Source organism: Benincasa hispida, chromosome 5 (assembly GCF_027475165.1).
Source record: "Benincasa hispida cultivar pf3 chromosome 5, pf3_genome.v1.1, whole genome shotgun sequence".
NCBI lineage: Eukaryota > Viridiplantae > Streptophyta > Magnoliopsida > Cucurbitales > Cucurbitaceae > Benincasa > Benincasa hispida.
The window spans coordinates 48,619,153-48,633,044 of record NC_143482.1 but is presented as its reverse complement, the minus strand read 5'-3'; the positions used below and the strand labels follow the sequence as shown (position 1 = coordinate 48,633,044).

The 13,892-nt window shown below is 28.6% G+C and overlaps 2 protein-coding genes across 3 annotated transcripts; both read left to right on the top strand.

The window, feature by feature from the left end:
• The first annotated feature begins 5,253 nt into the window (after nt 1-5,253).
• LOC120078223 (BURP domain protein USPL1-like) lies at nt 5,254-6,746 on the top strand. Of its 2 annotated transcripts, none has more exons than XM_039032445.2 (2): nt 5,254-5,407; nt 5,743-6,746. In XM_039032445.2, exons 1-2 carry the CDS (start codon nt 5,348-5,350, stop codon nt 6,673-6,675), a joined length of 993 nt encoding a protein of 330 aa, XP_038888373.1. In that variant the 5' UTR covers nt 5,254-5,347; the 3' UTR covers nt 6,676-6,746. The 2 variants fall into 2 exon arrangements, with proteins under 2 accessions (XP_038888373.1, XP_090169963.1); XM_090313837.1 differs by having other exon boundaries at nt 5,266-5,373.
• A 4,523-nt stretch (nt 6,747-11,269) lies between these two features.
• LOC150036198 (uncharacterized) lies at nt 11,270-11,980 on the top strand. Its single transcript, XM_090313590.1, has one exon. The coding sequence runs from the start codon at nt 11,270-11,272 to the stop codon at nt 11,978-11,980; it is 711 nt and encodes a 236-aa protein (XP_090169716.1).
• Nucleotides 11,981-13,892: the final 1,912 nt, after the last annotated feature.

Here is a 13,892-nt window from a genome sequence, read left to right as displayed (position 1 = left end):
ATTTTTTAAAAAAATGATGAAGCAAAAAATTTAGAATATTTTTTAATCCATTTATATTTATTTGTGATATTAAAAATTTTATCTTAAATATCTCAAAATAATAAAAAAAAAATATTAAAATGTGTATTCTTTTAAGATATAAAATTTAATAAATGAAGAACATTACATATACATGCATATTCGAGTTGACCTAATAATAAGTTTGTTACGAAATATGCCTCGATTTGAAAGAAAGATTTCAGAAAGGAAATGGACCACAAATCTTTTATTTAAGAAGAAATTTGAGTATGCTCAAAAGAGATTACAACCTATTTTTCGATATTAAAAGGTCTTTGGGATGAGTACATCTCTTACCAACTAAGTGTGGAAACTGATATTCCACTAAATAAATTTTTGTATTTAAGATGAGATTTACATATGGAATTTATAGAAAGGATGATAACCTAATTATAGCCCAAATATATAAATTAAGGTCTAAATATCTCAACATCCTTCCTCAAACTCAAGGTGATAAAAACAACTTGAGTTTGCAGGCGAATAAACTGAAACAACTGGATGATAGAAACTAAGAATCAATTTTGAATCAAAACACAGTCCATCTGGGTGGAAAGTAAAAACCCATGAAGAACTAGATCACAGAGAACTTCTGGGCTAGAAATAGGAACTTACGAACTTCTAGGTTGGAAACAAAAACCTTAATAGAGATTTTAAAAAAAAAAAAAAAAAAAACCCACGAACTTCTAAGCTGAAAACAGAGATCTTTGAATGCCAGATTCAAAAACGGAACAGAACAGAGCTAAAACCTATTAACAAAGACAAACCAAAACTAGGCTTGACTGAACCAAACCAAAACTAGGTTTGTCAAAAGCAAAGCATCAAGTGGGTTTAGGTTTTGTTTGGCGGCAGATCTGGGCGAGCATCGAGTAGGGGGAGCTAGTGGGGGAGCATCAAGTTGGTGAGGATCGAGTAGATGAGAATCGAGTGAGGGATCGAGGATCGAGTTATGGACCGGATCGAGTTCTGGACTAGATCGAGTTCTTTATAGTGGGGATTGAGGATGAGATTCTTTCATAATAGCTACAGTAGAGATCGAGGATCGAGTTCTTTCACAGTATCTACAAGATCTAGGATCGAGCATTTCAGCTTGGAGATCGAGGGTCGATAACTTGATTGAGGCAAATCTATAGATTTGACCAATCTACGTGGCTGGAATGGTTGGGGGTTCACATCTAGAGAATCTGAACAACAAAACTAAAGCGAATCAAAGATGGATTAGTGCGTACTAAATTTTATGATTTTTTTAGTTTTTGGTTTCAAGGTATTAGTATGATGAAAATCTATTAATGATAGACAAATATAGAATTCTATCTCTGTTTATCACTGATAGACAATGATAAAAGAATTTTATCATTGTCTACCTGTTAGTTGCTTATAGATTTCTAACACTGCCTATATGTTACTTGGGTTGAGAGTACCTGTTAGTTGCTTATAGATTTCTAACACTACCTATATGTTACTTGGGTTGAGAGTATATTACGTCAACGACGTGAAAAATCAAGAAGTTTCTTAATAATAGCTCTTTATTCTTTGTTTGATTGTTTTGGAATATACACAATTGATAGATAGTTTATGATACATACACTAGACATTGTTATTGAAAATTGTGTTGCTTTTAGATTTATTATCAATGTCTATCAATAATAGAAACTTATCCAAGTTTACCAGTGTCAATCAATGATAAGAACTTATGGAAGTCTATCATGGATACTAAGTGATAGAAATTGATACAAGTTTATCATTGATAGAAGTTGATAGAAATTTGACATTTTTCTTTCTTTTACTATTTCTATAAATAGTTTTACATTTTTTTTTTATCTGTGAAAATTGTATGTATAAAAAATCTCAATATAATTGTTTACACTTATAAATATTACTACAATTTTGATAAATATCCCTAAAATACATTGATGAACAATCAAGTATTTATTCTATGAAATAGTTATTGGAAAATATTTGGTGAAAGAATGTGTTAGAAATGTTTTATTTATTTATAAAATAATGCTTCTTAATTTCGTAATAAAAAATTGTATTACCTTAATAAATGCATGTACAATAAATTAGAATTCTTTATGACTAAAGAGACCCTTTCACAGTGTTAATCACTATATTAAAATTGAACACTGTAAATTTGTGGCAAGCATATAAATTTATTTGGAAATCAAATCTCTATTTTGAGATGGATATATACAAGGGAGAGTTTTGGATGTGGTAGATAGCAAAGTTATCAAAATAATGAAAATTGTTATTCATACAAGGGAATAATGAACCCTAAGTCTAGGTAGGATTTTTCAAGTCAATAAACTTGCCATCAATTAACTTCATGAAATTTCTATAAATGTCGAGATATTTCTTATTGAAAATACATCTCACAATATATAATATTGATAAGATACGATTACTTCATTCATTATCAATTGGTACTGAAAGAAAATTTCATCATCTATAAGAGATGTATTCTATCCAAAAAAAAATGAAATTTGATGATCTTTCGTATAAAAAAGTTATCGTTATTTTAAACACAAAATTGAAAGTGTATGCTTAATTTGGTAACAGTTTGATTTTTAATTTTTATTTTTGAAAGTTAGATTTGTTTTGTCACAATCTTTTATTTGTAGTTTTTATGTTTTCTGTATAAACATTTGAATTCTGAGTCAAATTTATCAACTTAGTTAAAATATCTGACAACACATCCTGATTCTTTTTCTCTAGAAGTTCAAAATTTATTATTTTAATTTTGAAAACACTCCAAAAATATTAAAAATAAAACACAAAAACTAATAGATTGAAGTGGTGCTTATACGTCTTAGTTTTTAGAATGGGTCTTAATATAAACGATATTAACCAATATTGTAATTTAACAATAATTTGAATTTGGACCTTAATAATGGCAATATTTTATTTTATTTTATTTTTTGCAAAGGTATTATGATTAAAGTGTGGGGTGGTGGAATCGAACCTCTAACTTCAAATCAATAGTACAAGTATTATGCCAGTTGAGTTACGCTCATATTGGCAATAATTACAATAATATAGAGGATTATTAACCAAAATTATTAAAACAAGAAATAAACATAAACCTAAAAGGTGTGAAAACAAGGTCTAAGTGGATGATTTGCTGTGTATTTTTATTGATCAATTGTACAGGTATAAATAGCTTGGTACAACACTAAAATTAGCTGACAAGAATCCCCTAACAAAACTCAACTAATAAAATGATACTTAGACTTTGCAATCTGAAAATCCTAAAAAGTAGTTTACAATTTAACAAAGGGTTGAGTTATCTTTAGAAAGAAAATAAAATTAATAAACAAACTAGTAAATTTTGATAACGTGATTTTTTTTTTTTTTTTTTTTTTAAGTTATCAACGTCCTCGACATCCATACATGAATATAGTTTTAGGAGAGAAAAAATATTATTTTTTTGGTTAATTTTTTGTATGGTTTCATTTTATATCGAGGCTTTAAAATGTTGCAGTTTTGTCAAATTTTTACACTTTAATTCTTGAATTTTCACTAATATTCACTTTTTGTCTTTATAATTAATTAATGTGTATTAGTTAATCTAAAATAATTAAGATAATTATCATAATTAGATTAGTGTTTCATAAATTTTCTATCATTAATAGAATTAATTCAAGAGGTACATCATAATTATTTTAAATTAACTAATTGAAAGTTGATGCTAAGTACCTAAAAGCAAGCATTACGAGCATTAGTTACGTCGAAGTAAAAGTCTAAAACTTAACAATATACTTAAAATTCAAAGATAAAAATGTAACATTGTAAAATCTGAAAGATCAAATAAAAATTAAACTCGAAATAGTTATTTTTCCCAAGTTAATTTTTACATATGGCTCCACCTCTATATCACAACTATAAATTTCAAGAATGTTAAATGGCCAATATGGTCCATACGGTTTGGAGGGTGTTAATATTTAATTTTTATGATTTTTAATTAGAATTAAGTCCCTATAGTTTGATAAAATTCTCCAAGACTATTTATGTTTGAGGATTTTATCAAAGTACAGAAATTATTTATGAAGTTTTATCAAATTATAAGGACGAATAACTAATATTTAAAATTATAGGACTGTATTCTTACTTTCTCCAAATTATTAAGACCAAATAATTTATCATTTAACCTTTTTAATATAAGCATGTGTATAAGTCCCCAATTTAATCAGAATATTATTTAACAATAAGGAAAACCTACTTTTATTCATAATTCATAGTTTAATATATCATATTTAAAGATTAGGAAGTCTATTATCCACTAATAAACCGATAAGTTAATTATCTCTATAGCTTCATTTTGGATTGTTGTAGGTTTTAAAATAATAGTTGATATATGTGCTTTTAAAAAATCAATGGAATAAATTAATGTCGGGCAAATTTAAGTTTGCAACTTTAAAAAGTAGGGATTAGTGTTTTGTAAATAAATATTAAATTATTCCATTTTAGTTATAATACCTAAAATCTATCACTAAAGTTTTTATTTTTTTATAATATATATTTTAAATAATTGTGTAGAATGATATTTTTTATTCACTCCAAATTAATTTTAAAATATCAGGAGAAATAGTTTTATTTAAAAGAAATCCAATATGGTGTAATTATTTTAAAATCATAAGACAGATTTTGATTGGTTAAGAAAGAAATAAACCAATGAAATTAATCTTAATTTTAAAGAATAAAATTAATTTAAAACCGTATCTGATTTTGGGAGAATCCAAAAATTGGTAGAAAAAAATAGATGTAAAATGAATGTATTTTAAAAGTGATTTTAACATATCTAATCTATTTTATCAAACACAAAAAATGGTTAAAGATTTACTTTTAATCACTTCTATCACATCCAAACAACTCAATGCAGGATTGGTTGTCACTATCTAAATAAAGCAGATTATTTCTGCTTTATTTAAAAATAAATAAATAAATGAATAGATAAGATTCTTTCTAGATTTGGTTCCCTAAATAACCATAAATTTATAACTCTTTGGAAGCTTACACAATATAATCAACATGGAGGATAAACTAAAATGAGCAATGGCCGACATTATATAAAATCATAGACTAAATAAATTAAAAAAAGACAATACTTCATATCATCAACTACTTCCCATTTAATCATTCATAAAAAAATAATTAATAATTAATAATTAAAAAATAATAAATAAAAATAAACTACTTCCAAGTTTATTATTCTACACCACAGTTTTATATCTCATCCCATTTTATTGCACTTGAGGTAGAGAAGTTGAAAAAAAAAACACTTGAGGGAAAAAGGATGGAGGGCAGCAGACAGGCTTCTTGGTTCATCTTCCTAATTCTTCTATTTCTTCTTATGGTGAAGCTTCACAAAATTAAGAAAAGAAAAAGTGTTTAATTCAAAATTTTATGTGTTGTTACCAAAGTTATTAGTTTTATGTTATTTAAATTTATGCTTGTTCTTTTTCCCTCTCAATTTCCTTTATATACTTTGATCAACGTATTTCTTAAATAAAGTTTAAATTCATAGGAAAATCTCAAAAATAATTTTTTTTAAAAAAATTTGGTTTAGTTTTTAAAAACATTTATGGATACAAAATGGATTACAAAGCAGTTAGAAAACTAACACGAAAATTTATAAGTATCAACTTTTCGTGAGGAAAAAAAACTCACAAATTATTTCATATTGTGCAGTTTGCTGAAGGAAGAGTTGAAGCTTCCATGGGTGAAATCGATGAGAAGAGCAAGCAAATTGAAATGAAGGATTTTATTGAGGCAACATCAAGTACACAAAATCCCATCATAAAAATGGTGACACAGATGGGAAATAATATTGAAAATTCCCAAGATGATAAATTTCCGAAGAAGAAGAATAATAATAATGATGATTCTTCTTCATCATCATCTCATATGAATCACAATATAAACCCTTTACTCATAGTTTTCTTCACAATCAATGACCTAAAGGTTGGCAAAAAACTAGCAATCTATTTCCCCAAAAGAGACCCTTCAAAATCCCCTCCATTTTTACCCAAACAAAAAGCTGATCAAATCCCTTTTGCCTTCAAACAACTCCCTCATATCCTCTCTTATTTCTCCTTCCCTCCAAATTCCCCTCAAGCTCAAGCAATCAAAGAAACCCTCCAACAATGTGAGCTCAAACCCATCAAAGGAGAGACCAAATTTTGTGCAACTTCCATGGAATCAATGATGGATTTTGTAAAAACATCCTTAATATTTCCAACAAAATCTTATTCTTCATCATCCTCATCATTTAAGCTTCTCAAAACTTCACATCTTACTAAATCCAATGTCCATTTCCAAAATTACACAATCTTTGATACCCCTATGGAAATTGCAGCTCCTAAGCTTGTGGCTTGTCACACCATGCCATATCCTTACGCCATTTATTATTGTCATTACCAAGAAGGAGATAATAATGTGTTGAAAATTGAATTGGAAGGTGAAAATGGAGATAGAGTTGAAGCTTTGGCAATTTGTCATATGGATACTTCTCAATGGAGCTCTACCCATCCTGCCTTTCAAGTCCTCAAACTTCAACCAGGGGACATGCCCATTTGCCATTTCTTCCCTGCTGATGATTTTGTTTGGATTCCTGTTGCTTGAAACCCTAGTGATTATGTAATATTAATCTCTCTTTAATTCCAAAAATAAATAAATACCCCTTGATGATAATATATAGTAATTCCAAAAATAAATACATCTTGATGATAATATATAGTAAGATATATAGAAGCTTTCTGATGATGGAAGTGAAGATCAAAAGTTCGAATACCCGCATCTTTGGCTTGTTTTGAACTAGGTAAAGAAAAATAATAGTATGGTTGGGTATCTTCATGTTGTCATGTATTAGCATGTTTGTAATATGTATGGGTGTAATTTTGAATTTTTATATCTTTGATTATATGCAATGTATAAATGTAATATTAGTATGAATAGATCTAACTTTTTTAGTTTATTGTATTTTGATTTTTCAATATCATGGAAATCTTACAAATTAGAAGAGGCTTCCTAATATATCTCTAAATCTAAATTGGTGTCCTTTATGCAAACAAAGTGGAGAAAATATGGACCATTTGTTCATTCATTGCAATGTTGCCAACCATCTCTGGAACAAACTTCAAAATCTGCTGAGATCCCCTACCTTGTAATGTCGTTTTAGACCCAGTTATTGTTGAATGTTACGAAGGGACGTAGGGATGAGGAAGGTGTTAAGAATGTGTAAATTTAATTGAGATATTTGGATGCTCTTCCTAAAACACTATGTATCTTTTTGAAAAAAACCTTTTAAAATATTTCTTTAATTTTAAGCATGAACTTTTATGTTAATTTTGATTTTCATTGATTTTATATATAGTTTATGTCTGTGTATTAATATGGGGCGGGGTTCCAACTTTCCCTCCCCCACTTTGATGTTTTCTTATATTAATAAGTTATTTTAGATGTTATAGATTAGAGAGGCGTCGTTTTTTATGTAACATAGCTAACACATTGTTAGTGAACCACGTACATCTGTGTGTCGATTTTTCCCTACTCTACGTTCTTTTTTGTGTTCTTTAATTGTCGATTTCGCAACAGATAAAATTTTCTAGTTCTTTACCTTAATTTGTTTGGGAATTTAAATCTTTCTTCACACAATTCCTTCAAAGTTGTTTTTTTTTTTTTTTTTCTAATGTTATATTGACTAGGAAAACACATTCATTAAAATGTATAGAAAATAAAATAAAAAATTATATGAATTACCATGTAATGGTGCAACAAATTAAAATATAATGAACCAAAAAAATAGTAATAGGTCAGTTAATTGGAAAAATATTTATATCAATAACATATTATATATGAAATTAAAAGTTTAGAGGCCTATTAGACACTTTTAAGTTTAATTATCTATACACAAGACATAAATTGACACTCCATGAACTAAATTTTGTTAGATGCAGATGTCGAAAAGTTGCTGCTTTGTGGAATAGTCACTATCCTAAAAACAATTTCGACACGTCCTTGTGTCATCCAGTTCCTCCCTAAGGTTAACACATCTTCCAATTTCAAGCATCATCGGAAAATTGATTGGAAACAAGAAAATAATGCTCAAAACAGACTAAGCGAAGATTGAATATCAAAATACAGATCAATCGATTATTGAAAAATTAAACAGATAAATAATAAAATTTAATCAAAGTAGGATAAGTAATAAAAAGTTATTTCTTGCCATCTAACCGGGTGGGTGGCAGCAACAACGCAAACATGATGAAAGGATTATACTTCCACCACCTCCACAATTTAGAATCACTTCTAGCATGCCTTGGTATTTATACCGTTTAGGCATTGCTTAATGCTCAAATGTGGGACAACATTCTCTCGTTTTCTTTTAACTTTTGCTATGGGCCTAAGTCCAAAAGTCATTTTCAATAAATTTGTTATTTAAATTTTTTTGAAAAATTGGACAAATGACCAAAATGAAATTGTAATTTAGAAAAATGGCGAAACAAAATGTTCTTTGTAAAAATTGCCAAATGATTCAATCTAATACTATTAAAATTTTAAGAATGAACAAAATAACCCTACTGCCAAATCTCTACTATTATGGTGAATTTTAAACGAGAAATCTAACAACCTAAAATATAGTCGGATGAATTTAAATTTAGATCAAAGAAAATAAATAAATAATACTATCTAACTTAAGAAGCAAATCATATCTAATTTAGTTTTAAAAAACAATATCTAGAATAATATCACTAAAAAGTAACTTGGAGAAACAAAATCTAACAAACATAATTATAAATTAACCGCTAAAAATTAGAAATCAACAAATATCATGTATTAAAAATATTTAACCATGAAATAAGTAAATACCTTGTATTCAAAATAGAAGTTTGTATCATACAAAGCCCCACAATTAACCGCTAGTCATATGTCGTTCCACATAAACAATTGAAATCTTTATTAATCTAAACATGTAAATATCTTGTAATGACTAGTCTTTATCATATTTTGTCACATATCATAACTTAAATCTCACACATATTATGTAATAACCAATGTAATTTATCAAATTGAGTCATGTGCAAATACAAATACTACATATTAAAAAAACCATCCGTTAAACTGTACAAATACTTTTTACTAAAACCCCAAGTCTTTGATGGGAATCGTAGGAAACAACTTGGTTAAAATCTAAACTACTACCCTCTCCTTCTTCAACCATCCATGTTGTTGGCGGACTTCTTTATTGTTTAAACATTAGATTCACCAATACTAAATGCACCCCTGTTTCTCCTTCTTCAACCATCCATGTTGTTGGCGACCTCTCTAGGGGAAAAATTGTCTTTTCACGTCATTGAAGTTCTAAGTGCTCGATATCACTCCAAATCAACCCCGAACGACCCATAACACTTCAAAATGCATGATTTTCTCGGAAACCTACAAAAATAGACAATTAAACACATTATATCTAACAAGCATTTGAGATTTCGATTATGTTCGATTTGTTCATTCGACTCGGCTTGGCCATAGTGTTCACCCTAGGATTGAGGACTGATACAAGCCTATCCATATAAAGCACAAATGAGGCAGCTCTCTAAATTCTATTTGTTCATAATCATAAAACTTCTCGAACAAGCAATCACGTTTATATTATGACTCTGATACAAATTAACAATGACAACTAAACGTCTAACAATTATCTCCACAACATGGTAAGGTATTAGTTACTTGGGACATAAAGTATTAGTTACTTGGGACATAAATTTTCCTAACTTTGCTTTTAAACTCATCTAAAAGATCTCACACCAATGGAGATAATTTTCATAAATCATATCTTTGAAGATCACCTCCCCTAGCCAATATAATTTTGTTTGCACTCCTCGCGATTGATACCAAACACGAAGTCTCTGAAATGGTTTTTGCTTGGAATTTATAATCAAAATAACCTATGTAGTTTGAAGTTTGCTTCATCCAAATAATATGGTATAACTATGTAACATTAATTAATTTTTTGTGATCATCGGTCCTACTTGTGAATGCATTCCAATAATCCTCTATCTTTACTTCTAACGTAATATTATAAATAAAAAAAAAAGTAAAAAAAAAAAAAAAAAAAAAAAGAAATATTATTTTGTATGGGTCAAAATATGGTACTTGCGGTACAAAGAAGTTTAATTTTCAAATTTCACAACATTGCCTGCTTCAATTATATTATAGATACATTAATATACATGTGTGTGAACTAGTAGTTAACTATACATGTGCTTATATGCATCTAGATTTTCAAGATAATTTCCAAAATGAACATCATATATGCATTAAAATTTTTAAGATAAATTGTCAAAACGAGCACATTTCAAATAGCTTAACGTTCTATTGACTCAGAAGTTAGATTCAATGACGATACATCAAAGAAAGAGTGAATAGAGAGTTGTCTACCAATTTTAAATTTAATTGAACACAAAATACTAGAAAATGTGAAACCTTTAAACCTAAATCTATAATTTGAATTTTGTTCGCAATGTTATATCAAGAAATTAATAATTAATAATGTTTTATTACAATAACTTTTGGGGAAAAAATAATGTTTTACTTTAGTAAACAACAGAATTGTCAACACATTAAGGCTAACTATGAAAATTTAAAATATTTTATTTCTCTCACAATTCTCTTGTAATTTTGTACCGTTGGATGTAGAAGAGATAAACTTTGCGAGTAGTTCGAATTTTTATCCGTGTTTGATAGAGGACTTGCAAATTTTCAAACTTGCCTCCAACTATAATTAAAAGACAATTACCTTGTGCGGTTGAACAATTTTTTAGTTCTTTGATTATTAATTATTCTAGAAGAAACTAGAACAATACACAACTAACAAATTACACATTTTTTAACTTGTAATCCAACGATTGTTTGAAACCCCATATCATAACAGTAATATATCCAACGGTTATTAAGAATTAGAGACATATGTGGAAACCCTACAATCCAACAATTGATATAAAAAGATAAACAGATCCTACGGTTGTTAAAAAGTAGATTGATTTCAAACATGCAATCCAACGATTGGTATTAAAGGAAAAACCACTTCTTAACAACCTAATTGAATATAATCTTCCCTCTAAAACTCCATTCTTTTCTCTTTATATCAAACCCTTTACCAATTCTCTGGCCATTTTCTTTTCTCATTAGGGAAGAACAAGAAGAAAAGACCTAAAAGATGAAAAACAATATCACAAACCAAACCAGTGCGCCCCACGGCAACCTTGACCTTCAACTCTCACTCCGGCCACCAGCTGGGGATCTCTCGCCCCCATCGCCCCTGCCTGTTGCCGTTTGTCGGGCTAGGGCAAATGCAATAACAAACATGAGAATCACTCGCAATTTAGGAACTCGTCGATCATCATCGAGACGTTGCAATTCTCGATCACCAAAGACGACCGAGGCAATCGAGCCACCATATCCATGGTCCACGAACCGACGAGCCGTGGTTCAAACCCTAAACGAGTTGAAGTCAAATCAAATCCTCACGATCTCTGGGGAAGTCAGCTGCCGGCAATGCCAAAGACAATACACAATCGAATATGACATGGTTTCGAAATTCGAGGAGATTGCAAACTTTGTGGAGGAGAACAAGAACTTGTTTCGCGATCGAGCACCAAGGTCATGGATGAACCCTAATTACCCAACGTGTCGATTTTGTGGACACGAGAACGGAGCGAGGCCTGTGATTCCGGAGGAATGGAGAAAGATCAATTGGTTGTTCTTGCTTCTGGGAGAAATGCTTGGAGTTTTGAATTTGAATCATCTGAAATACTTTTGCAGTTACACTAACAATCATCGAACAGGTGCAAAAAATCGTCTTCTTTATCTAACTTATATCACTTTATGCCACCAAGTTGATCCTTCCGGCCGATTCCGTCGAGTTTGAGCCAAGAATTTGGATTCTTAGTATTATTAGTATTATTATTATTGTTGCTTCTTTAATTATGTTTATGGTTTGATTAGGAATTAATTAATTAGGGCTATGTGTTGTAATTTTGGATTTCAAATGTGTTTGAAATCTCTGTGTTTAGTATTATTGTGTGTTTAATTTGGGTTTAGTTCAAATATACCAATTGAAAGCTAGCCTGGACACATAATAAAAATAATTGGTTTCAGTGATTGGCTTTGAATTGGTATATGTCTTTCTTATTAATGTTAACAAATCTGTTATTTCGATGTTGGTTATTTTATTTATTTGTTTTTATGATATTATGTATCCTTAGTAATTTTGGGTAAGTAATTTAAAGTGGGTAAATTTTAACTTAAATCATGATTATTTTTTTCTTAGCATCTTCATCATAGTCGAGAACATTGATTTTAAAAAAAATATATAGAATTATATATAAACAGAGAACTACAGTCAAGCTCAATTAGAGCTAACTAAGTACAAATTAGCATCATAATTATAAAAAAGAAATTTTTTATAGCATAGGGCCACCAAAGTGATGGTATCATCTCGCTTATCCTTGGAAAATTCTTTTGTTAGTCATTAGTAAATTATATATATATATATATATATAATTATGTTAAGTTAATATATGCTCCCAATTTAAAGAAACTAATCTAACTCAAAACCCCAACTTTGCTTGGATAAGCCTTTGATTTTTTTTATTTTTGTGTTCTTAAAATTGTGTTTATTTTCTCCCACAATTCTATTATCATGATTTTCATGATCTTCTTCCCTAGTAAATATAGATTTTTTTCAAAATGGTGGTAAATCGATATGGTGGGAGGATATTATATAGTGTTCTTGTACTATGCTCAAGGTGTTAAAGATGTGAACCTAATTTTTAAAATGAAAATGTAAATGGAAAACTGAAATTCAAGTATCTTGTTGGATTTTGAAAATGGAAGTGTAAATAGATTCATTCTAATTAATTGTTAAAATATTTCCATAGAATCATTCAGTAAGTACTAAAAAATCATTCCAAGAGTGAAAAATTATTGAATGAGGTTATGTACAGCACATAATTATAAGTTTAAAAAAAGATTATTAATTTAAGAACTGTACAAAAAGGAGAGTAATCAGTAAAAAATCGAGAAAGACGAGGAAGAACAATATAAATAACCTTTGGAATTCTAAGGAAAAAAAAAAAACAAAAACTAGTTTTCTAGACCCCTTTACTTATAGTAATTAAAAATAAATTTACATCACAATTATTTTAAATTAATTAGTAGACTCTTAAACCAACAGCGAATATATTAGTGGGAATTTTTATCGTTTTACAAATTTTATTTTTTGTTTTATTTTAAGATATTTTGAAAATATCTCGAATTATAAAACCTAAAATGAACCAAGGTTTTATTTACAAACAAGTAATGAATGGAATATTTTTAAAATTATAAGAATAGAATATTCAAAATAAACCTCAACTAATTTCGTCTCAGAAAAAATGGAGTTAAACTAAAATATTATTATTTTAACCTATTTTTTCTATATCTATATGTTTAGATTTAAAAAGATAATAATAGATACATTTTTAATAAGATAATAGAGGATAAATTTTAAGATAAATTTTAAAAGTAAGGATGACCACTTGAATTTAATTTTAATATTTTATCATCATCATTATTATTATTATTTTGAAAAAGATTATTTGATACAAAGATTCTATTGTTTTAGATTTTCTTTTAAAGATTTTATTCTGAATTATGATTTATCTCTCCCTATTTTTTTTTTTTTTAACCTACTAACGAAGACTAGAGAAAGTACTAACCAAAGCCATTATCAATAGTACCCCAATCATTCTCTAACTCTCTCTCCGTCCACCATCGTCATCGCAATCTCCTCCTCCGCC